We start from the raw sequence: 25,154 nt of genomic DNA, 5'->3' as shown, positions 1-25,154 counted from the left end.
TTCAGCTCTCTAACGATTGAATTGGTAAACCACCTCAAAAATCTTGTGTCTGGCATTTACTGAACGTTTGAGATTATCAAATTAAACCTATTTATTCAGGCTTTAAGTGCAACTAGACTCGAAGGAAATTATGCAGGTGAAGGCAAACCTCTTAACGTTTACTTAATATATATTTTTGTACTTTTATGTGAAATGCCGCTTTCGTAAATCACGTAATTTCTGAAGAGATGGATCTTTTGTCTTGTTGGAGCTTGCATGTGAGCACTGACCAAGCTAGAAAGAGTGTGCAGATAATAGGGTTGCCATGGCGAGGCAGGGGAAAAAGAATGTTCCTTGTTTTTACGGTCAGGCAAGTTTGCAATCTATACTCTAAGTACTTTGTAAAGTCGATGGGAAACCGGGACATTCTTCTCAGGTTGCCATAGGGTCGTGACCACTAAAGTAAAGACATTTTGGTCGTGACAAGTGTGCGACCACCCTGCAAGATCTATAAGCCACTGCAAGGAATGGAAAGACACTGCTGACGTTTCGAGAATTTGCTCTTTAAGTACTTAGCGAAAGGAGAAATGTAAACTTATCAAAACAAATATGTTCTGGTGTGATTTATGGAAAATGTAAGAATCGTTTTTTTGGGGGGGGGAGGAGCGATGGAGGAATGATCGTACACTTAAACCTTCAGGTGTATGTGCCCTTGCTCACATCCATAAATAAAATCCTTTGAATAATACACGCGGTATTGAAGGCATTGTTATTTCAGACTAGAAAGACAAAAGCAAGACTGTTAAACAGCATCTGCTAAAAAAGTGAAGATTAGGAAGAATGGCAACTCCGACAAAATCGGTGATTTTAAAAACCTGTGCAACGACGTGACGGATAAAATTGGGTAAAAAGCACGTTTCAGTCAGTGCTTTGATAACATTTGATACCTGGAAACTGTAGAAAACACAATGCCCAGTGCCTTTTAATAACTTCGCTACGGTTATCTTAGTCCACCGTCAAATGACTACCCCCGGCTTAAAGGAGTCTTCAATACCCACTACAGTAAGACCAACAGGAAGAGGAACATGTAGCTATTGTTCAGGGTGATCAATCACTAAAGAAATGTCATCAGGAATGAACGAGGTACTCACTAAAAGTTCACGCCTTTTTAAAAATAAAAATTTGTTTGTTCATGTTACTCAAGGCGAAAGTGCCGACATACATGACGTATTCTCTATTCGCTCTTGCTTAAGCGTTGAAATATCCCTTGAGAAAGACTACCTGATCTTTTGAGTAATTCTGGATGTTGTCTTGTACCTTATACTGTGTTTGAGAACAATGTTACTAGCGTGGATCATCAGCCACTCAGTCTGTTATTATTGTTTGAATGATCTGCATGCGGTCAATGTCAATGTCAATATCAAACGCTTCGGTTAAACAACTTGAAAATAAGAATTGGATGGGAACAAATATCAGTAACTTTAGATGTTTATCAAGGTTTCTTTGCAGTTCTCCCTTTCTGATCACGCTATCGCAGAGCTTTGGACGATCATCTTGTACTTTTTGTACATCGTTTACTTTTTTGTTCATTGTCTTCTTTTTATTAAAGCCCTCACAAAGAAGGTGCATACTCCAAATCGGTGAATATATTAAAAGGTCCGGGTTTGCTGTTAACTTGAAGAGCTGGCTAGAATATTTGCAGGGGAATATAAAGCATATAACTGAATTTCTTTTTTACATTGTTACTTTTCTCATCATTGTAATTATTACGAGTGAATGTCTTTACATGCGGTTCTGTAACGATAGCGTTGGACATTTTGAATAGCTATCAAATAGACGGATCATTGTAGCAACTGAACAAGACTGTGTTTTACTTGGTATCTTTTCTGTCTTCGAAGTATTACATATTTGTTAGTTTTCGGGATTTTAAAAAGTTGTAAAGCATTCTTTCACAAGACAAATATTTCGTAGTTGCAGATATCAGCTGTTCTTTCTTCAAGTGATTTAATTTTAAGTTTCCAGCGTTGACTTTATCATCACAAGCTGAGCTATTCTGGTGCTTTTTATTGTCTGACGGTAAATAATAAAAGAACAAAACACCGGGTTTTTCTGTCTCAATTTAGATTGTATTGTATTCGGTCAGATACCGAGAAACATGCATACCAGCGTCCGCGGTCTTTAAGAAACACCATTCACAAGTCAGTCTGTAGCTCACACACAAAAAAGTTTAAAATTAGAAAAGTCGCTTTGCAGACTATCGAAAGTCAACTCATCAAACCGGCAACAGAGCACCAAACCTACAAATTTCCTCGTTCACCTGCAAACGTTTCCAGTTTTCGTCACCAGCCGACTCAAACTTCGTCTTCTCCAGAGAAAGGCTCGATGTTTCTTAAATCATTAGGCTGTTTCCGGTTGTCCTTTTTCTTTTAAAGTCCCTTGTTTATCTCGGTTCTTCACGTTAGCTTTTTCAGCAAGAATGGAACAGTAGACTTGAAGAAGTACTCAGAATATATCAATTAACAGAAGAACCACGCATCGGTAGAAGGAATACAAAACGAAGGTTCGAGTTGCCTCTCCCATAATTTAATTCCCCCTTTTTTTCCAATAGGAAATATGTCATAGATTTATGGCCTATGTGTCGGTTTACCATGGGTATTCTGCAAGAAAACGAACGGTACCTGCGTAAGCGCATTTCATTTACCTTGCTTTTGATATAAAACTACAAGGTTTATGAGGTCTATTGGAATTTTCGTGGACAAAGGTATTCGCAGCTGTCTAAGCTAAGCACGCCGCAACTCAGTGTGAGGTTATTAATATTACCATTCGGTTCTCTTACTTGGGTCCTCGCAAATTAAAACAGGTGTTTAAGAGAACTTGCTTTTAAACAGCGGAAGAGTTAATATCTTCATATGTTTTTAAGCAATAAGAGAAATCCTTGAGTCAGATGCGTTGATTTGTTTCTTTCTCACAGACGTCTGGATGTAACCCTAACCTTTTATAGTACACACATGCACTTTATAAATATTGAACAATGCTTTCCGTTGTAGTGCTTATTGTTTGTTGGTCTATTTTTGCATTTCGAAATTATCCTCTTTTAACTTATTATGATTACCTTTTTGTTACGTTTCATTATCATTGTTTTTATTACATCCACATGGCAAGCCATGCTGTTAGCCATACGTTTCAGCGTGTGGACTTTTTACCTCAGCAGAGGAATCATTTTTATAGCAGTATTATGTTAAAAAAAGTTGACTTAACTTTGCTCCCAGACTGGTTACTTAAGAAACCTTAAAATATCTGCGCCCCCATGGTTAAAGTATGTAAACTCTGACTAAATAACCCCCATGCCACTTACGTGCTGTAAAGCTCTTTACACTAATTTCAACTTTTCTTCATTTATGCATGCAATTTTTGTCAGTTCTTTTCACAATGTAGAATTCACTCATTTCTCTGGCCTTCTTCTTTCTTTTTTCATTGTGATCTGCTACTTGAATTAAGAGGCATAATTACGCGACATTAGCATGATTCACCAACACTGCCAAGGAAAACCTGCGAAGACTGCTCGTCTCAAATTTTTTTTCTATCAGGTACAAATACTGACTTGTTTGACGCAATTGTGTTTCTGTCGATACGCGTTTTTTATCTATATGATAAAAGCGTATGCTTTCATAGCCAAGTTTATCCATCTTTGTTTAGTTGTGCTTTTAGCGCTCCCTACAAATGGTGTCTCATATGAATTTCGGTCGTAAATCAAGCCATCAGGTCCATTACGTTCTAATATAGAAACGTTCCAGTTGACGCGTATTTAACTGCAAACGTTACTTTCTATGTGTTGCCGGCATGTTCGTGTATAAAATTCAAGCTAAAGTATATTTTATGATAGCACGTTGGATTGACTGTAATCCGAAATATGATTAAAAGGAATTAACTCTGTTTATCTCTTTATATAACCGCGCAGTAAAATCTGGCTGGCATACAAATTCTAGATATATGCAACGTAAGTAGGACAACCTACAAGTGGACAGGATGTGATAAAATGTCTCTTTGTATACTTATTCTGGATTAAAACCAATCGAACACACCCATTATCAGTACGGAGACAGTTTTCTCTGGTATGAAGGAAGCTTCTCAGTGAGTCAATACCTTCACCCGAAACTGACCCGACCGACGTTTACCTTTATATTTTCTATAATTTTTGTGTTGTGTACACAAAAGCAGATATTACACGAGTCGCTAACCGGAGCGTACTGATTCTAATAGCCTCAAGATAAAACTCTTCAGTTAACTTTCTTTCCATATTAAAGTTCCCAAGTGAAACTTACTGAATATACCATCAACTTTCTGGCAGTGGGGACTTGCTTTAGTAAACTATAATTGTATAACTCCGCTAACAGTACATTGGGAATAAAGAAATAAGTTAAATGGCTTGGTTGGACTACTTGCTATTTACACAAATTGTTCGGTTGCAAACCTCTTTAAAAAAAAAAGTAGTCAATTGCAGTTGGCCTTGTAGGAGAAGGTTTCGCTATAAAGTATTTTTCAAATAAGCTGGAAAGACTGAAAGTACCAGAAAAAAAATCATCGCCTCAAATGATGTTTGCAATGGCACGAACCATATAAATTTCCACTGCGTAGGTAACCTAAGCCAATTCTCCTGCCACCTCAAGACTCTGGTGACGTTCGACCTCAAGATTCTGGTGACGTTCGAAATGTAGCGTGAAGAAACGAGATTTGTAATTCATTTAGTTTGATCGTGGCTGCTTTTTATTGTTTCCCAATTTTACCATCGGACTGCTCCTTTTGCGATTACCGCATGTCGAGAAACACTGATATACGTGGTACACGATTAATTTATCTGTGTTTAGATCACCTCTTAGCAAGGTAAGGCAAAGACGGTAAACGTGTTTGACTTGGATCAACAGATATACATGTATACTACAAAGAAACCATCAGTCGTTGCTGATGAAATATCAGCTAACGCAGGACAAATAAAGTATTTCACTTAAATCCTCAACTCCGTAAGTTTTATTGCAGTTTGAAAGGGAGTTGACGTCAAAGGCGTCAACTTGCTCACATAATATTGTATGCTACTCAGATGCTCTTAACTATAATTAATTGATCTGTACTAATGCTCTCAGCTACGTATGTCTGCATGTGTTTCACCATACTAAATATCACTGAGAATAACTATCCGGATGGGCCATCACATGGAAGACCCAATCCTTAAGAAGCTCCACTCTGGCGTAAATCCCATAATAGTTTGGCTCAGCACAGCTCTTGCCCCAGCTAGTATCTCCCACAAGATACCATTTGCCGTTATCCTCGCACACTAGTGGTCCACCTGAGTCTCCCTGGCAAGCATCTATGCCTCCCTCTGGAAACCCTGCGCATAGCATTTCGGGGGTAATCTGGTGTGCTGCATACGAGCCATTCTTGGTACAATTTTGATTCGATACCAAGGGGACCTTGGCCTGCTGAAGTTCGTCTGGTGATGGTCCCCCTGGTTTTAGTGTTCCCCAGCCGGTTATCCAACATTCAGATCCGGGGGGAAAGCTGATATTGTCGTCGGGAAGACATACCAGACCTACACCGTCTTTAATAATGGCAGGTCGGTCCAAGCGAATAAGGGCAATGTCAAAATTGTAACGGGCCAGGCTGTTGTATTCTTGATGGAAATAGATCTTTTTTATTCCAAAGTCTTGCTCAGAGCCAATCAAAAGTGAGGTGTTTTTATAATGCGCACCCATCCTGTGAAAAAGAGAAATAGATCCTATAATCAACATTTGCTTCGAGTCCGGTTACTATATGAAAAGTTAAAATTTCATTATCATATTGTATTTGAAAGTGGCGTTGGAGATACTCCCAAGGGGTCTCTTTGACATCTGAAAGCAATAACTAAGTGGCAGTGGATCGAATCAAAATTTTAACAATGCGCGAAAGTCAGACTTTATTTTCAAGGATTCTCTGTTGAGAAACGTTTTGAAATTTTACTACCTGACCATGTGAGTACCGTAATCTTCTTCTCTGATATCAACTACGCAGTGGGCAGCGGTCAACACCCATTCTAGGGTTACCAGAGATCCTCCGCAAAACTGCTTCCATTCCCCTTTGCTCTTCTGGTTCATGAGCATTGCCTGCCACGGCCAAGAGTTTGGAATCGCCACGGTGCCGCCCACAATTCGAGTATGGGGTTTGAATCCACAAGAGTGAACAGCTAGATATAGAAAGAAACGTAATCAGGCCATCACATGAGCAGAACCAAGACCAGGTTCATATATATTACTGTTGAGGAAAATCCATTGTTCTTGCTCATTTGCATTAGGTTCGGCGCATGTAAAATGCAACGTTTGAACAAGGCCTTTTTAAGGTTCTTTCGCTGAGTAGCATCAGGTTCAAATCTTCTTTTTAGGATCTCTACTCATGCAAAGGAAGGTTTTATGCTCTTGTGCCACAGTCAAACCTCATTAATACGGACACTGTAGGGGCCATGGGAAGTGTCCGTATTACTGGGGTGTCCATATTAAGCGGTTGAATTTAGAGAAAATGTAAGGGGTTTCTTCCCGCAAGGACAAATGAAACTGTCTGTAATAATCAGGTGTCCGTATTAAGCGGGTGTCCGTAAAGCGGGGTTTGACTGTATTAGGATTTCGTTTAAGTCTCCTAGGTTGACTGAGTGATGTATTGTAAAGCGTGTAGCGGTTCATGTAAGATGTAAATGTTTGCTCCCTTTTCTTTAATTAGAAAATTTTCAAAACGTTTAACTTTATGCAGGAAACGTAGAGAATTGAGGTTAATGGATAGGGTGCGTATCGATTGAAACTTCACATGACTGTTACGTTACATCAAGCAAAGACTGAAAAGAACTTTAGTCAGCAATGCAACTTACTTGGGGGAGTGGGGATGGGTGTTGGTTGTGGTGAGCTTGGCTGTGCTGAACTTGGGTTTAACCCACAATTGCTATCCTTGAACACCATTACGTCATCAAGGGCTATATCGCCCTTATAGCCCGTGCCAGCCAATCCTTCGAACACCACCTGTGTGTTCAATAACACATTAGTTGGTTGAAGTTTCAAGGTTGCCAGTCATAGGTTATACCGACTTACTATGCGTCCAACCTTATGAACTATTAAAACAAATAAACACAAGATACTCTCAACCTTTATTGTGAAAGAGATAAATTGTGCTATAAATACCATGCTCAGGTATCGAAGTATGTCAAAACCTTTCAACAGATGATCTGGCAGCTTCAGTCCTACCCTTTTATCAGCCATGACAAGTGTCATAAGTAGGTGGGATATCTTCTTTCGAGAATTAGGAGTGTTGTTAACAGTGACTGACGTTTCGACGACTAATGCGGTAGTCATCAAGTTTCTTTGAATCTGAAGATGACTACCGTACAGATTGTCCTATTCAGTAATACTCTTACCTGGAGGATCACTTTTCACCTACTTATGACATGGGCCTCTAGGTTCAAACCATTACCCATAGACCTTATTCCCTTTGCTGGTAATGCTGATCATAAATCTTGGTGGAAACAGAGTCTGAGAGCATGCGTTTGTACAGAGAATACTCCCCTTAAGGTGGCTAAACACTGTTTTGGCAGTTTGTGAGTATGTCATTTGTCAAATCACGGCAAGAGAAAGGTTTCAGCTCACAAGCTGAAACTTGGCAGGTGAAAAATTTACTGATGAAAGCTTATGATTGACAGGTAAAATTTAACGTTTTCGTAGTTTCCATGGCAAGATAAACGATTGAATGCAACCTTAAAATTTCACTTTTGCTCAGCTTACATAAAATTCTCATTACATTTTCCTGTAAACTTGCACACAGCTTACTGTCATTTGAAACTTATTTGACCAATTTTTAACAGACGGGTTTTTAGATAATCAATAATATAATTGTACTGTAATTATTAAATGTGTTACAAAATTCGTCTGCTCAACTTTCATTTTAAAGTTCTCATTATTTAAAATGCGATAAAAGTAGAAATTCTACCAAAGATCACAAAATTTTAATGAGTAGATTTTGAGAGATCTTCTTCTGTGTAACATTGCCTTTTTCACCGCCATGTTTGTTTGTTCAATTTAAGACGCGCTATCGCTGACCGGCTGCAAAACTGTTCAGCCACTTTAATGCAATGATTTGACTGATTTGTCAGTACTTTCTTATTGTTTTTCTTAATACATAGTTGCTTTTCTGGCCTGTTCATTTAAATATCACGATATTCATTCGATTTAGCCAATTCCACGCAAGTGTGGCACGAAACTAATAAAAAATCCCTCCCGCCTCGCTGCTTTTCGCCTTAGTTCTCTCTGCGCCTTCCCTTAACTCAGCGTCTGGAACAGGCTAACCTGCAATCTATTTGTAAATTTCGTCCGCCTTTTTTCGCAGCTTGAAAAAATTGAGAACTCCGTACCATGTGAATCTTTATTGTGCGTTTCCCCCAAAATGCTGTGCACGAGTGAAAAAGACTACTTGAGCAACGCCTTAAAAATGCTCGATTTTCATTTTCGGTATAGATACATCACCTTTATGGTTGAATCTTTGGGTATGTTTAATGAAACAGAACCAAAATGCCAGTCATTTCCCAGCCTCCCTTGCTTGCGCCAAAGAAGAGTTCTAGAACCGCTATGGGTCTGTGAATATACTGAAAGCTGCCGGATATTATGGCCATGCATGTGAAAGTAGAAACTGAGACAGTTTCCGTCAGCATTGGAGATCTCGGGACTAATTAAGCGCGCAGCTTCTCGGTTTAAGCGCGGGTAAGATGTCTCGATGTACATATACGATCCTGTTTGCAAAAAAGATAAAAAGCCAACTTTTGTTAATATTGAAAAGGTTAAAATTAATTAAAATTTACGAATAACCCGAAGAATATGTTTTATTTTATAAAATTTAGTAGTTTATTAATTTAACATAAGTACTCGAGAGTTAAATGGCAGAGAAAAATGAATCTTGAATCCAGAATCGAAGACTGTCTTGAATTACCTTAATTACATGGTTAGAATCCTATGTATGAACAAACATGTTTCCCTGAAATTCCAGGCATAACGCGTGGATTGGCACATCATTTTCCCTGTATTTCTGAAGCCAGTTTCATTTTGAGCTTTTATATACACTACAAAAAGTGGGCATGTTGATTTACAGTTGACCTGTTCCTGTTGAATGATCTCCCGAGGGTCCAGTGAAGGGGCTATAGGTAGACCCAGTGTTGTTGCTCCATTGAAACTCAGCGTTCGGATCATGCTCATATCCGCACAGACCTCCTTCAAAGTCACAAGTGCCTGACGCTGCAAATAAACATTTATTTATTTGTTTGTTTGTTTATTTATTTATTTATACGTCTTTAGCAAAGCCTCTGTTGGAGTGATTATATAAATCGATTCCCTGTAGAATATTCCCCGAATCAACGAACTAAACCTACAGATTTCGTTTATTCACAATGCACAAGGGGTAGTGGCTTAAAAATTGTTCACTGGATTAGCACCTAATTATCCTTGTTCCAAAATTGCTTTTTTGGAGTTGACACATCACTGAAGAACAAAATGTCTCTTGTTCTTCCACTTCAGTCTTACTGGATTACTGTTTTGGGACTCCATCGCTTCTTTTATTGGTTGTGCTGTAAACTGGGTCAAAATTTGTCCCCCCAACCAATTCCAAGCGCAAGCTAATCATGGACAATTCTGGTGCGTTGTTTGGATCATCTTTCCCGTTTGTGCGGTGGAAGGCACTCTCGCTTAGGGCCTTTGGGGCGTGCTACAAGAAGTTGTTCAATAATGATTTATCAACACGACGCTTAGTGTAAAGCAGGCTCGATGTCTCACTACCATCCTGGTTAAAACGTTTGGGACACTTAGTCATTTACATATGATCTATGCATTTTTCTACCAATCCGCCTCCCCCTCCTGGACAGTGTTGGGTGTTACGGGTCAAAAAGGTTTGAAACATCTTTCAAACTGCATGGACTTCAGCTTTGTTCGGGGGTGGAGGGGGAAACCCAAGCAAAGCTGTATTTACAATTGGAATTGTCGGTCACTCGCAAATCCCCCACCAAAAAGAGGAGGGAAGAGGAAGGTGTTGCAAACCCTTTTGGCCGAATTGTAGATTAAGAGGACAGGAGTTATAGCTTTTAATAATCCACATCAGTTTTAATTTGATTTGATTTAATTACGTTTGCCAATTCTTGACAGGGTCACCGCAACAGCGCTTGGCGCCAATTTCTGCTCCACATCACACTGGGGACTAAGTCCCCCAATCTTAGCGAATACTGTGTGGGTTCTTTAACGTCCCACAGAATTTACAATGTGCAAAGGTTGTGAAACGTGACCTACATTTTATCGTCCTTATCCGAGAAGACCAGAAAGTCTAACCGTTTGCAGATGTTTTTACAAAGGCAGCACTTTTTCTTCAAGTTTTAAAAGGCCCTGAGTATTGTTCAGGCCGAAGATTGAACCAACGGCCTCCTGCTCAGCACACCGGCCCTTATCCAAATGAACTAACCAGGTGGCGGTTTTTGTCATTGTAGATTTTGCGTAGTGATGTAGTGCTTTCCAAGTCCTGACTATTTGACCCCGATTAAATCAAGTTTCATTCGTTTTTCTCTTATTAAATCATTCATTGATGAATAATTTATGACTCTATACCATTTATAGTTATCAGTTCTAACCGGGTAGATTCCAACTCGGGTAGAAATACCACACGGGAAAGGACAAGGCTGTCTGTAGTATTTTGCTATGTTGGGATATAGTAGTGGTCATAAGCATGAGTGAGCAATTTCATTTGGGATGGAGAAGGTTCATTACCCTAGAATAGCATGACACAAAGCTCTATCAAGAATTAAGTGTGTTATTGAACCAGAAAGTTTGTTTCCTAGCTTAAGCTCGGCAGCCTGTACACTTAGGACGATTGTTTCCTTGTTTATGGTTGGTAAAAAGCATAGCCTAGAAGAGGGAGTTAAATAAAACTCGTTTGCTAGTAACCGCTTTGTATTTTTATTGACATCATTGTTAAATTAAGAAAAGTCAAATCGTACAGTTGGATGTTACATGTTGCGTCCGTTTGCACACTCTGTTGCATGTTGTTGTGTGCTGTTGCGCAAAGTTTGAAACCGGTCATACTTTTAGCCCCGTGCAAACGGACGTAACATTGTTGGCCAGCAACTCCCAACATTTTTGGAAGTTGTTGCGTCCGTTTGCACGTAGCTTTACTGAAACAATGAAGACGAAAATGCACCCAACATCCAAAGTCAAGATCTTAGGCAAGGTACAACTACTTATTGGCGATAGTTTTTTTTTTTTTGTTTTGTTTTGTTTTTGTTTTTGTTTTTGTTTTTATTATTATTTGTTTGATTATTTTTTGCATTGCTGTTTTTGTCATTCTTAAGGAAGTATTAAGAAAATTGAAATAACATAACAAAGAGTGTGTCGATTTTGAAAAGAGGCCTAGTTAACGAAGAAGGAATTTCTGAAAGCTTTGTGCGAGAGTTGTGAATAGAGAAGCTAAATATGATTTTGATTCTTATCGTTTTGCCATATCAGTGAAAAGACAATACATTTGTTCTCTCAAAAATACCCTGTAAAATACTTTTCTTTTGGGATTTTACTTTGCAATTGTATTTTTACAACCGTTTTCACCGAAAACGTGCAATGATATAATGCATAAGCAACGTAAAGTATAACACTAGTCATCTGACCCCAGTAAGAAATCGCACAGTAAACACGGGCCCTTCGCGAATTAAACAGCTGCAAACAAAATCCATAATTTGCCAACAATGAATAATAGAAAACAGTAAAGGTTTGACCTGTATTTTCAGTTTTATTTGTTTTGCTTTTTTAGAAAAATCCCGTTCACATGTCACATAATTGGCTCTTTTTATCCCTCAAAGACCTTAAGAGCGCTTCGCTCGCGGCATAATCCCTAACAGGGTTCCTGGATACACAAAGGCCTAAGATAACCTAACTTTGGAATCAGAAGGCTAAAAACTGAATACTTGTAAGCTATGAGAAACTTAACAGGAAATCAAAAAACTTGCTGATCTTGTTCGAGCGTCACACTTCCAACTAAGATCAACTCTCCGGCAGAGGGAGAGTCTAGTTTATGTGTTTACAATTTGACCGGTCTTTCTAAAAGCATTCTAACTTGAATTAGTACTTATTTTGTGTGTGTGTTTTTGATGTTAAAGCTGGATATTTTTCTCAAGTTTCATAATGACCGTCCCTAAGGGGACACTTTCCACTTGTACATGGTTGTACAAGCACAAAGTTTTTGGTACTGAATGAAAAATCAAATAAGGAAGAAAGAATGAATGAAAGAAAAATTTACCTGCAGTGGCAGTAGAAATAGCTGCGAAGTAAAAAATAAGAAAACCAAAGAGAAGGGAGATTGCCATGACCACTTCTAAAGATTTATCCAGGGATAACTGAAAAGAGTGCTTTAACGATTACTTTTAGTATTCGGTGTGTTAGCAGCTGTCTTGCGCGCTTGACAGTGAATGATGCCTTTTCATTGTACTCGTGCAGAGAAATAATGCACGGTTTCCACCTGACCAAATCCTTTGACAAAAGGGGAACAATTAATCACACTTTCTTCACTTTTCCAAAATAATAGTTTGGGTGTTTGTTTGGATGTGTTGTAAGAAATTTTTTTTTATCTAAGGGCCTGTTTACATGAAGGTGGGGGACCCCAGGTAGGTGAGGTAACATGTGGCGGGTTACCCCACCTAACATGTAAACGTGATCACATTAAAATGAGAGATTGTATGGACGGGCGGGTTACCCCACCTAAGCGGGTTACCTCACCTATCTGGGGTCCCCCACCTCCATGTAAACAGACCCTTAGTTAATTTTTATTTTTCCATTATTTTTGGCTATGTGTGTGTAATAAAAACAGTAATAATGAAAAGTAAAAAAGGTAATAATAATATGTATGCTAATAAATTTGAAAAGAAGGAAAACAAAACTTAACTGAAAAAAAACTACAACAGATACTTGCATTGTCAACTCCTAGGCTTGAGCTCCTAAATATAAAAAATGTAGGGAAAATAAAATCGATGTTTGCCAACATAATTTTATCTTTGATGAACATCATATTTTCCTTGTCTATGAGCATGGTCATGTATAATAATGGTGTTAAGAAGAAGAAACATTTGCAGCCATGGATGACGTTGAACCTTAACGTAATCATTGCGTTATATAGATATGATTAGGGAGACTCACTAATAAGCGTCCTGAGGGCACTTGAAGCAGGCTTCAAAAAGACTGCAAAAAAGCCCGTTTTGTTGTTCAGGTTAAATACGCCAGAGATAATTAGAAAGATCTGGGGTGCGGGTGAGAACGGAGAGTAAGACAGGGAGCAGACACAAAAATACGTGACGTTCTAACAGTAAGGCTTTCTCAACTAGGAAAATAATGAAATAATTTCAGGAAATAATGTTTGGTGACTTTCTCGATAGCAAACAAACCCTTACAGACAAAAATGTATCTCTTATATTGTCACCAAATTGAATTTTTTTCTAGAGCCGTTAACCCATGATTTTGGCCAGACAAATTTGGAATTTTTTCATCCTTTGTTTTTGGCGGAAAAATGCAAAGAAATAATCTTTGGTGATGTTCCCACTAGAAAACATCCCTTTAAAGACTATAAAAATTTCCATCTTATCTGGTCGAGGAATTGGATTCACTTTAAACATGATTATTGTATTTTATTTTTTAATTTTTTATTTATTTTTTTTTTATTATTATTATGCCTATTATATTCGTGCTTTGTTTTTGCATAATGTTTGGTGATGTTCTACATGGAAAATAAGCCTTTCTAGGTGATAAAAATTTTTATTCTACAGTCGTCGATTTAAAAATTGTTTCCAAAGAAGTTAACCTTATCATTTTGGTTAAAAATTTTTTAGCTTCCAATTGAAAGTTTTAGGAAAGTGAGAATTTCATCGTATTTTCGGTTCCGAAAATTTTAGGATTCCTTAATTCTCTACGAAAAATAGCTTAACTTGGGGAGTGAAATGGAAAAAATTAAACTTCAGAAAATCGTAAGGAATTTATTAGATAAGCTTCGAAAATTGTACATGCATGGAACGGTCATCTAGAAATCTTTAGCCTTCCTCAACCTATAGAAAATTCTAGGCAGTTTTTGTTTCTCCGATTTAATTACCTCCGTTCGTCTCAACAAGGCTTAAAGAAATATATTAAACTAATTTATTCAACTTCATTTCTTTGTGCATTATATTCTACATGGAAAATAAGCCTTTCCAGGTTGTAGAAATTTTTATTCTACAGTCGTCGATTTAAAACTTGTTTCTAAAGAAGTTAACCTTATCATTTTGGTTAAAAATTTGAAATTTTTTCATACTTCTGGGCTAAGAAATTGCATAGAATAAGGTTTGGAGATATTCTCAATAGACACAAGCCTATCTAGCCAAAGACCCTGTTCGCTCTACACAATTTTGTTTCTTTTGCAAAACAATCTGTCACCAGTAAGCCAGTTGTAGTTTTCTCCCACCAAACTTTCTCAACTATCACCAAACTTCCGCTGAAAGATACCGTCGAGAACATTTGGAGAATGGACAAATCCAAGGAAATAATCCTTGATGATGTTTATGGACTATAAAACCATGCATGGTATATGTGACCCTCCACAGGATTTTAATGCTAAAGGTGAAAGCACGCGCACGACACGCTTTCACTTTAAAACAAAAGAATTTATTTAAACACGCTTTAGCACGCTTGCAATCTTGCCTCATTAGCAATTTCTTTTGTTTCAGAGGACACGCTTGAGACAATTAAGCGTGAGCAAGTCGAACAAAAGAGCGTGTTAAAGTTTTCAAACAAAAGCTCCGTGCGAAAAAGCACAACATGCTTTCAGTGTGCGCAAAAGCACGCAAGGTGTGTTATCTATAAGCTAAATAAATTTCCTCTACAAAAAGGAACCGTAAGTGATTATGAACGGCACCCTTTTTTGGTAACTATCGAGAAAGAAAAAGTTATACCTCAGCGATCGAAGCGATAGTATCTGATTGAAAAAACGTTGTCGCTTGAAAAGTATAAACAGTGAACGGTGGGACCTACTGGATTTATGGGTAGAACTATATTAGCATTGCAAAATCAAAGTTCTTTGCAGAAATGTTTACTGACGAAGCTGTGCAAGGGTTATCTTAACTTCCCTTAATTTAAAACACATTTGCAATTTTCTCAGAAACAGTGGTCTTTCGGACTTAAGTCACTTTCTTGCCGATCGCAGCAATCGCGATCAAATAGAAATCATCAATCATCACTCATTTCTCTGGCCTTCTTCGTTCTTTTTTCATTGTGATCTGCTACTTGAATTAAGAGGCATAATTACGCGATATTAGCATGATTCACCAACATTACCAGGGAAAACCTTCGAAGACTGCTCGTCTCAAATTTTTTTTCTATCAGGTACAAATACTGACTTGTTTGACGCGATTGTGTTTCTGTCGATACGCGTTTTTTATCTATATGATAAAAGCGTATGCTTTCATAGCCAAGTTTATCTATCTTTGTTTAGTTGTGCTTTTAGCGCTCCCTACAAATGGTGTCTCATATGAATTTCGGTCGTAAATCAAGCCATCGCGTCCATTACGTTCCAATATAGAAACGTTCCAGTTGACGCGTTTTTAACTTGAAACGTTACTTTCTTTGTGTTGCCGGCATGTTCGCGTATAAAATTCAAGCTAAAGTATATTTTATGATAGCACGTTGGATTGACTGTAATCCGAAATATGATTAAAAGGTATTAACTCTGTTTATCTCTTTATATAACCGCGCAGTAAAATCTGGCAGGCATACAAATTCTAGATATATGCAACGTAAGTAGGCCAACGTACAAGTGGACAGGATTTGATGAAATATCTCTTTGTATTCTTATTCTGGATTAAAACCAATCGAACACACTCATTATCAGTACGGAGACAGTTTTCTCTGGTATGAAGGGACTTTCTCAGTGAGTCAATACCTTCACCCGAAACTGACCCGACCGACGTTTACCTTTACTATATTTTCTATAACTTTTGTGTTGTGTACACGAAAGCAGATATTACACGAGTCGCTAACCGGAGCGTACTGATTCTAATAGCCTCAAGATAAAACTCTTCAGTTAACCTTCTTTCCATATTAAAGTCCCCAAGTGAAACTTACTGAACATACCATCAACTCTCTGGCAGTGGGGACTTGCTTTAGTAAACTATAATTGTATAATTCCGCTAACAGCACATTGGGAATAAAGAAATAAGTTATATGGCTTGGTTGGACTACTTTCTATTTACACAAATCGTTCGGTTGCAAACCTCGTAAAAAAAAGTAGTCAATTGCAGTTGGCCTTGTAGGAGAAGGATTCGCTATAAAGTATTTTCAAATAAGCTGGAAAGACTGAAAGTACAAGAAAAAACTTCATCGCCTCAAATGATGTTTGCAATGGCATGAACCATATAAATTTCCATTTGGTGGGTAACCTAAACCAATTCTCCTGTCACCTCAAGATTCTGGTGACGTTCGAAATGTAGCGTGAAGAAACGAGATTTGTAATTCAGTTAGTTTCATCATGGCTGGTTTTTATTGTTTCCCAATTTTTCCATCGGACCGCTCCTTTTGCGATTACCGCATGTCAAGAAAAACTGACATTCATGGCACACGATCAATTTATCGCTGTGTTTAGATCACCTCTTAGCAAGGGAGTAAAGAAATAAGTTAAATGGCTTGGTTGGAGTACTTGCTATTTACATAAATCGCTCGGTTGCAAACCTCGTAAAAAAAAGTAGTCAATTGCAGTTGGCCTTTAAGGAGAAGGATTCGCTATAAAGTATTTTTCAAATAAGCTGGAAAGACTGAAAGTACAAGAAAAAACTTCATCGCCTCAAATGATGTTTGCAATGGCACGAACCATATAAATTTCCATTTGGTGGGTAACCTAAACCAATTCTCCTGTCACCTCAAGATTCTGGTGACGTTCGAAATGTAGCGTGAAGAAACGAGATTTGTAATTCAGTTAGTTTCATCATGGCTGGTTTTTATTGTTTCCCAATTTTTCTATCGGACTGCTCCTTTTGCGATTACCGCATGTCGAGAAACACTGACATACGTGGTACACGATTAATTTATCTGTATTTAGATCACCTCTTAGCAAGGTAAGGCAAAAAAGGTAAACGTGTTTGACTTGGATCAACAGATATATGTATGTATACTACAAAGAAACCATCAGTCGTTGCTGATGAAATATCAGCTAACGCGGGACAAATAAAGTATTTCACTTAAATCTCCAACTTCGTAAGTTTTATTGCAGTTTGAAAGGGAGTTGACGTCAAAGGCGTCACCTTGCTCACATAATATTGTATGCTACTGAGATGTCCTTAACTATAATTAAATGATCTGTACTGATGCTCTCAGCTACGTATGTCTTTGCATGTGTTTCACCATACTAAATATCACTGAGAATAACTATCCGGATGGGCCATCACATGGAAGACCCAATCCTTAAGAAGCGCCACTCTGGCGTAAATCCCATAATAGTTTGGCTCAGCACAGCTCTTGCCCCAGCTAGTATCTCCCACAAGATACCATTTGCCGTTATCCTCGCACACTAGTGGTCCACCTGAGTCACCCTGGCAAGCATCTATACCTCCCTCTGGAAACCCTGCGCATAGCATCTCGCGGGTAATCTGGTGCGCTGGATACGAGCCATTCTTGGTACAATTTTGATTCGATACCAAAGGGACCTTGGCCTGCTGGAGTTCGTCTGGTGATGGTCCCCCTGGTTTTAGTGTTCCCCAGCCGGTTATCCAACATTCAGATCCGGGGGGAAAGCTAATATTGTCGTCAGGAAGACATACCAGACCTACACCGTCTTGAATAATGGCAGGTCGGTCCAAGCGAATAAGGGCAATGTCAAAATTGTAACGGGCCAAGCTGTTGTATTCTTGATGGAAATAGATCTTTTTTATTCCAAAGTCTTGCTCAGAGCCAGTCAAAAGTGAGGTATTTTTATAATGCGCACCCATCCTGTGAAAAAGAGAAATAGATCCTATAATCAACATTTGCTTCAAGTCCGGTTACTATATGAAAAGTTAAAATTCTATTATGATATTGTATTTGAAAGTGGCGTTGGAGATACTCCCAAGAGTTCTCTTTGACATCTGAAAGCAATAACTAAGTGGCAGTGGATCGATTCAAAATTTTAACAATACGTGAAAGTCAGACTTTATTTTCAAGGATTCTCAGTTAAGAAACGTTTTGAAATCTTACTACCTGACCATGTGAGTACCGTAATCTTCTTCTCTGATATCAACTACGCAGTGGGCAGCGGTCAACACCCATTCAAGGGTTACGAGGGATCCTCCGCAAAACTGCTTCCATTCCCCTTTGCTCTTCTGGTACATGAGCATTGCCTGCCACGGCCAAGAGTTTGGAATCGCCACGGTGCCGCCCACAATTCGAGTATGGGGTTTGAATCCACAAGAGTGAACAGCTTGATATAGAAAGAAACGTAATCAGGTCATCACATGAGCAGAACTAAGATCCGTTTCAAACATATTGCTGTCAGGAAAATCTATTGTTGTTGCTCATTTGCATTAGATTCGGCGCATGCGAAATGCGACGTTTAAACAAGGCCCTTTTAAGGTTCTTTCGCTGAGTAGCATCAGGTTCAAATCTTCTTTCTAAGATCTCTACTCATGCAAAGGACGGTTTTGCGCTCTTCCACAGTCAAACCTTATTAATACGGACACTGTAGGGGCCATGGAAAGTGTCCGTATTAACGAGGTGTCCATATTAAGCGGGTTAAATGTAGGGAAAATGTACGGGCTTTCTTTCCTCAAGGACAAATGAAACTGTCTGTAATAATCAGGTGTCCGTATTAAGCGGGTGTTCGTAAAGCGGGGTTTGACTAGTACTTTAGCTGGGTTTCGTTTAAGTCTCCTAGGTTGACTGAGTTATGTATTGTAAGGCGAGTAGCGGTTTGTGTAAGGTATTAATTAGAAATTTTTCAAAACGTTTAACTTTATCCAGGAAACGTAGCGAATTGAAGTTAATGGATTGGGTGCCTATCGATTGAAACTTCACGTGACTGTTACGTTATATCGAGCAAACTGAAAAGAACTTAAGTCAGCATCGCAACTTACTTGGGGGCGTGGGGATGGGTGTTGGTTGTGGTGAGCTTGGCTGTGCTGAACTTGGGTTTAACCCACAATTGCTATCCTTGAACACCATTACGTCATCAAGGGCTATATCGCCCATATAGCTCGTGCCAGCCAATCCCTCGAACACGACCTGTTTGTTCAACAACACATTAGTTGGTTGAAGTTTCAAGGTTGCCAGTCATAGGTTATACCGACTTACTATGCGTCCAACCTTATGAATTATTAAAGGTTTCTCTCATTTTTAATTTGTTCTTAACTTAGTTCCCGATGCTTAAAAGGTTATCAGGATCGCTTTATTTTGATCATTATCATGATCATCATTATTATTATTATTATTATTATTATTATTATTATTTTTATTATTATTATTATTATTATAATTATGCCATTCCTTTTATATTTTTTTGTTGCCCATTATTAAATTTTTGTGGCTTAACCAAAGCCAAGGAACTCTCGATATTCATATGAACACAAGATACTCTCAACCTTTATTGTGAAAGAGATAAATTGTGCTATAAATACCATGCTCAGGTATCGAAGTATGTCAAAACCTTTCAATTGATGATCTGACAGCTTCAGTCCTACCCTTTTAATCTTCTTTCGAGAATTAGGAGTGTTGTTAACAGTGACTGAATCTGAAGATGACTACCGCACAGATTGTCCTATTCAGTAATACTCTTACCTGGAGGATCACTTTTCACCTACTTATGACATGGGCCTCTAGGTTCAAACCATTACCCATAGACCTTATTCCTTTTCCTGGTAATGCTTATCATAAATCACAAGATAGAAATCTTGGTGGTAACAGAGTCTCAGAGCATGCGTTTGTACAGAGAATACTCCCCTTTAAGGTGGCTAAACACTGTTTTGGCAGTTTCTGAGTATATGTCATTTGCCAAATCACGGCAAGAGAAAGGTTTCAGCTTACAAGCTGAAACTTGGCAGGTGAAAAATTTACTGATGAAAGCTTATGATTGACAGGTAAAATTTGACGTTTTCGTAGTTTCCATGGCAAGATAAACGATTGAATGCAACCTTAAAGTTTCACTTTTGCTTAGCTTACATAAAATTCTTTCATTAGATTTTCCTGTAAACTTGCACACAGCTTACTGTCACTTGAAACTTATTTGACCAAATTTTAACAGACGGGTTTTTAGATAATCAATAATATAATTGTACTGTTATTATTAAATGTGTTACAAAATTCGTCTGCTCAACTTTCATTTTAAAGTTCTCATTATTTAAAATGCGATAAAAGTAGAAATTCTGCCAAAGATCACAAAATTTTAATGAGTAGATTTTGAGAGATCTTCTTCTGTGTAACATTGCCTTTTTCACCGCCATGTTTGTTTGTTTAATTTAAGACACGTGCTTGCGTTGACCGCCTGCAAAACTGTTCAGCCACCTTAATGCAATGATTTGACTGATTTGTCAGTACTTTCTTATTGTTTTTCTTAATACATAGTTGCTTTTCTGGCCTGTTCATTTAAATATCACGATATTCACTCGACTTTGCCAATTCTATGCAAGTGTGGCACAAAACTAATAAAAAATCCACCCCGCCTAGCTGCTTTTCGGCTCTTTTCTCTCTGCGCCGTCCCCTAACTCAGGGTCTGGAACAGGCTAACCTGCAATCTATTTGTAAATTTTGTCCGCCTTTTTTCGCAGCTTGAAAAAATCGAGAACTCCGTACCATGTGAATCTTTATTGTGCGTTTCCCCCAAAATGCTGTGCACGAGTGAAATAGACTACTTGAGCAACGCTTTAAAAATGCTCGACTTTCATTTTCGGTATAGATACATCACCTTTATGGTTGAATCTTTGGGTATGTTTAATGAAACAGAACCAAAATGCCAGTCATTTCCCAGCCTCCCTTGCTTGCGCCAAAGAAGAGTTCTAGAACCGCTATGGGTCTGTGAATATACTGAAAGCTGCCGGATATTGTGGCCATGCATGTGAAAGTAGAAACTGAGACAGTTTCCGTCAGCATTGGAGATCTCGGGACTAATTAAGCGCGCAGCTTCTCGGTTTAAACGCGGGTAAGATGTCTCGATGTACATATACGATCCTGATTGCAAAAAAAGATAAAAAGCCAACTTTTGTTAATATTGAAAAGGTTAAAATCAATTAAAATTAACGAATAACCCGAAGAATATGGTTTATTTTATAAAATTTAGTAGTTTATTAATTTAACATAAGTACTCGAGAGTTAAATGGCAGAGAAAAAAATTCACAAAACGTAAACTCCATGAAATTTACTGGATTCGTCACGCATTCGGGAAGGTCTTCTTTGGTGCAAAAAGGCTGTGCTTGTTATGTATATGTTCTATATTTAAGGGAATCCGGAATCCAAGTTTTACTGACAATGAATCTTGAATCCAGAATCGAAGACTGTCTTGAATTACCTTAATTACATGGTTAGAATCCTATGTATGAACAAACATGTTTCCCTGAAATTCCAGGCATAACGCGTGGATTGGCACATCATTTTCCCTGTATTTCTGAAGCCAGTTTCATTTTGAGCTTTTATATACACTACAAAAAGTGGGCATGTTGATTTACAGTTGACCTGTTCCTGTTGAATGATCTCCCGAGGGTCCAGTGAAGGGGCTATAGGTAGACCCAGTGTTGTTGCTCCATTGAAACTCAGCGTTCGGATCATGCTCATATCCGCACAGACCTCCTTCAAAGTCACAAGTGCCTGACGCTGCAAATAAACATTTATTTATTTGTTTGTTTGTTTATTTATTTATTTATACGTCTTTAGCAAAGCCTCTGTTGGAGTGATTATATAAATCGATTCCCTGTAGAATATTCCCCGAATCAACGAACTAAACCTACAGATTTCGTTTATTCACAATGCACAAGGGGTAGTGGCTTAAAAATTGTTCACTGGATTAGCACCTAATTATCCTTGTTCCAAAATTGCTTTTTTGGAGTTGACACATCACTGAAGAACAAAATGTCTCTTGTTCTTCCACTTCAGTCTTACTGGATTACTGTTTTGGGACTCCATCGCTTCTTTTATTGGTTGTGCTGTAAACTGGGTCAAAATTTGTCCCCCAAACCAATTCCAAGCGCAAGCTAATCATGGACAATTCTGGTGCGTTGTTTGGATCATCTTTCCCGTTTATGCGGTGGAAGGCACTCTCGCTTAGGGCCTTTGGGGCGTGCTACAAGTAGTTCTTCAATAATGATTTATCAACACGATGCTTAGTGTAAAGCAGGCTCGAAGTCTCACTACCATCCTGGTTAAAACGTTTGGGACGCTTGGTCATTTACATATGATCTATGCATTTTTCTTCCAATCCGCCTCCCCCTCCTGGACAGTGTTGGGTGTTACGGGTCAAAAAGGTTTGGAAAAATCTTTCAAAATGCATGGACTTCAGCTTTGTTCGGGGGTGGAGGGGGAAACCCAAGCAAAGCCGTATTTACAATTGGAATTGTCGGTCACTTGCAGGTTGGTTTCAAGGTTGTGAAACGTGACCTACGATTTATCGTCCTTATCCGAGAAGACTAGAAAGTCTAACCGTTTGCAGATGTTTTTACAAAGGCAGCACTTTTTCTTCAAGTTTTAAAAGGCCCTGAGTATTGTTCAGGCCGGTGTTTGAACCAGCGGCCTCCTGCTCAGCACACCGGCCCTTATCCAAATGAACTAACTAGGTGGCGGTTTTTGTCATTGTAGATTTTGCGTAGTGATGTAGTGCTTTCCAAGTCCTGACTATTTGACCCCGATTAAATCAAGTTTCATTCGTTTTACTCTTATTAATTCATTCATTGATGAATAATTTATGATTCTATACCATTTATAGTTATCAGTTCTAACCGGGTAGATTCCAACTCGGGTAGAAATACCACACGGGAAAGGACAAGGCTGTCTCTAGTATTTTGCTATGTTGGGATGTAGTAGTGGTCATAAGATTGAGTGAGCAATTTCATTTGGGATGGAGAAGGTTCATTACCCTAGAATAGCATGACACAAAGCTCTATCAAGAATTAAGTGTGTTATTGAACCAGAAAGTTTGTTTCCTAGCTTAAGCTCGGCAGCCTGCACACTTAGGACGATTGTTTCCTTGTTTATGGTTGGTAAAAAGCATAGCCTAGAAGAGGGAGTTAAATAAAACTCGTTTGCTAATAACCGCTTTGTGTTTTTATTGACATCATTGTTAAATTAAGAAAAGTCAAATCGTACAGTTGGATGTTACATGTTGCGTCCGTTTGCACACTCTGTTGCATGTTGTTGTGTGCTGTTGCGCAAAGTTTGAAACCGGTCATACTTTTAGCCCCGTGCAAACGGACGTAACATTGTTGGCCAGCAACTCCCACCATTTTTGGAAGTTGTTGCGTCCGTTTGCACGTAGCTTTACTGAAACAATGAAGACGAAAATGCACCCAACATCCAAAGTCAAGAACTTAGGCAAGGTACAACTACTTATTGGCGATGGTTTTTTTATTATTATTATTATTATTATTATTATTATTATTATTATTATTATTATTATTATTATTATTATTATTATTATTATTATTATTATTTGTTTGATTATTTTTGCATTGCTGTTTTTGTCATTCTTAAGGAAGTATTAAGAAAACTGAAATAACATAACAAAGAGTGTGTTGATCTTGAAAAGAGGCCTAGTTAACGAAGAAGGATTTCTGAAAGCTTTGTGCGAGAGTTGTGAATAGAGAAGCTAAATATGATTTTGATTCTTATCGTTTTGCCATATCAGTGAAAAGACAATACATTTGTTCTCTCAAAAATACCCTGTAAAATACTTTTCTTTTGGGATTTTACTTTGCAATTGTATTTTTACAACCGTTTTCACCGAAAACGTGCAATGATATAATGCATAAGCAACGTAAAGTATAACACTAGTCATCTGACCCCAGTAAGAAATCGCACAGTAAACACGGGCCCTTCGCGACTTAAACAGCTGCAAACAAAATCCATAATTTGCCAACAATGAATAATAGAAAATGGTAAAGGTTTGACCTGTATTTTCAGTTTTATTTGTTTTGCTTTTTCAGAAAAATCCCGTTCACATTTCGCATAATTGGCTCTTTTTATCCCTCAAAGACCTTAAGATCGCTTCGCTCGCGGCATAATCCCCAACAGGGTTCCTGGATATACAAAGGCCTAAGATAACCTAACTTTGGAATCAGAAGGCTAAAAACTGAATACTTGTAAGCTATGAGAAACGTAACAGGAAATCAAAAAACTTGCTGATCTTGTTCGAGCGTCACACTTCCAACAAAGATCAACTCTCCGGCAGAGGGAGAGTCTAGTTTATGTGTTTACAATTTGACCGGTCTTTCTAAAAGCATTCTAACCTGAATAAGTACTTATTTTGTGTGTGTGTTTTTGATATTAAAGCTGGATATTTTTCTCAAGTTTCATAATGACCGTCCCTAAGGGGACACTTTCCACTTGTACATGGTTGTACAAGGACAAAGTTTTTGGTACTGAATGAAAAATCAAATAAGGAAGAAAGAATGAATGAAAGAAAAATTTACCTGCAGTGGCAGTAGAAATAGCTGCGAAGTAAAAAATAAGAAAACCAAAGAGAAGGGAGATTGCCATGACCTCTTCTAAAGATTTATCCAGGGATAACTGAAAAGAGTGCTTTAACGATTACTTTTAGTATTCGGTGTGTTAGCAGCTGTCTTGCGCGCTTGACAGTGAATGATGCCTTTTCATTGTACTCGTGCAGAGAAATAATGCACGGTTTCCACCTGATCAAATCCTTTGACAAAAGGGGAACAATTAATCACACTTTCTTCACTTTTCCAAAATAATAGTTTGGATGTTTGTTTGGATATGTTGTAAGAAATTTTTTTTTTATCTAAGGGCCTGTTTACATGAAGGTGGGGGACCCCAGGTAGGTGAGGTAATATGTGGCGGGTTACCCCACCTAACATGTAAACGTGATCACATTAAAATGAGAGATTGTATGGACGGGCGGGTTACCCCACCTAAGCGGGTTACCTCACCTACCTGGGGTCCCCCACCTCCATGTAAACA

General features: G+C 38.3%; 2 protein-coding genes and 1 long non-coding RNA gene across 3 annotated transcripts; all 3 read right to left on the bottom strand.

Moving 5' to 3' along the window:
* Positions 1–5,081: 5,081 nt before the first annotated feature.
* LOC140934529 (chymotrypsinogen A-like) lies at positions 5,082–7,250 on the bottom strand. Its single transcript, XM_073384137.1, has 4 exons — positions 7,173–7,250; positions 6,866–7,013; positions 5,974–6,205; positions 5,082–5,727 (listed from the first exon to the last, which is right to left on the bottom strand). Exons 1-4 carry the CDS (start codon positions 7,248–7,250, stop codon positions 5,154–5,156), a joined length of 1,032 nt encoding a protein of 343 aa, XP_073240238.1. The 3' UTR covers positions 5,082–5,153.
* Positions 7,251–8,266: 1,016 nt separating this feature from the next.
* On the bottom strand, positions 8,267–12,387 carry LOC140933298 (uncharacterized). The gene is made up of 3 exons (XR_012165035.1): positions 12,301–12,387; positions 9,132–9,269; positions 8,267–8,770 (listed from the first exon to the last, which is right to left on the bottom strand). It is a non-coding gene; the product is annotated as an uncharacterized lncRNA (long non-coding RNA).
* A 4,868-nt stretch (positions 12,388–17,255) lies between these two features.
* Positions 17,256–25,154, bottom strand: LOC140933297 (prostasin-like). Its single transcript, XM_073382831.1, has 6 exons — positions 24,647–25,154; positions 21,702–21,839; positions 20,938–21,200; positions 19,115–19,262; positions 18,243–18,462; positions 17,256–17,996 (listed from the first exon to the last, which is right to left on the bottom strand). Exons 1-6 carry the CDS (start codon positions 24,711–24,713, stop codon positions 17,423–17,425), a joined length of 1,410 nt encoding a protein of 469 aa, XP_073238932.1. The 5' UTR covers positions 24,714–25,154; the 3' UTR covers positions 17,256–17,422.

Source organism: Porites lutea, chromosome 4 (assembly GCF_958299795.1).
Source record: "Porites lutea chromosome 4, jaPorLute2.1, whole genome shotgun sequence".
NCBI lineage: Eukaryota > Metazoa > Cnidaria > Anthozoa > Scleractinia > Poritidae > Porites > Porites lutea.
This window is presented reverse-complemented; position numbering and strand designations above follow the sequence as displayed.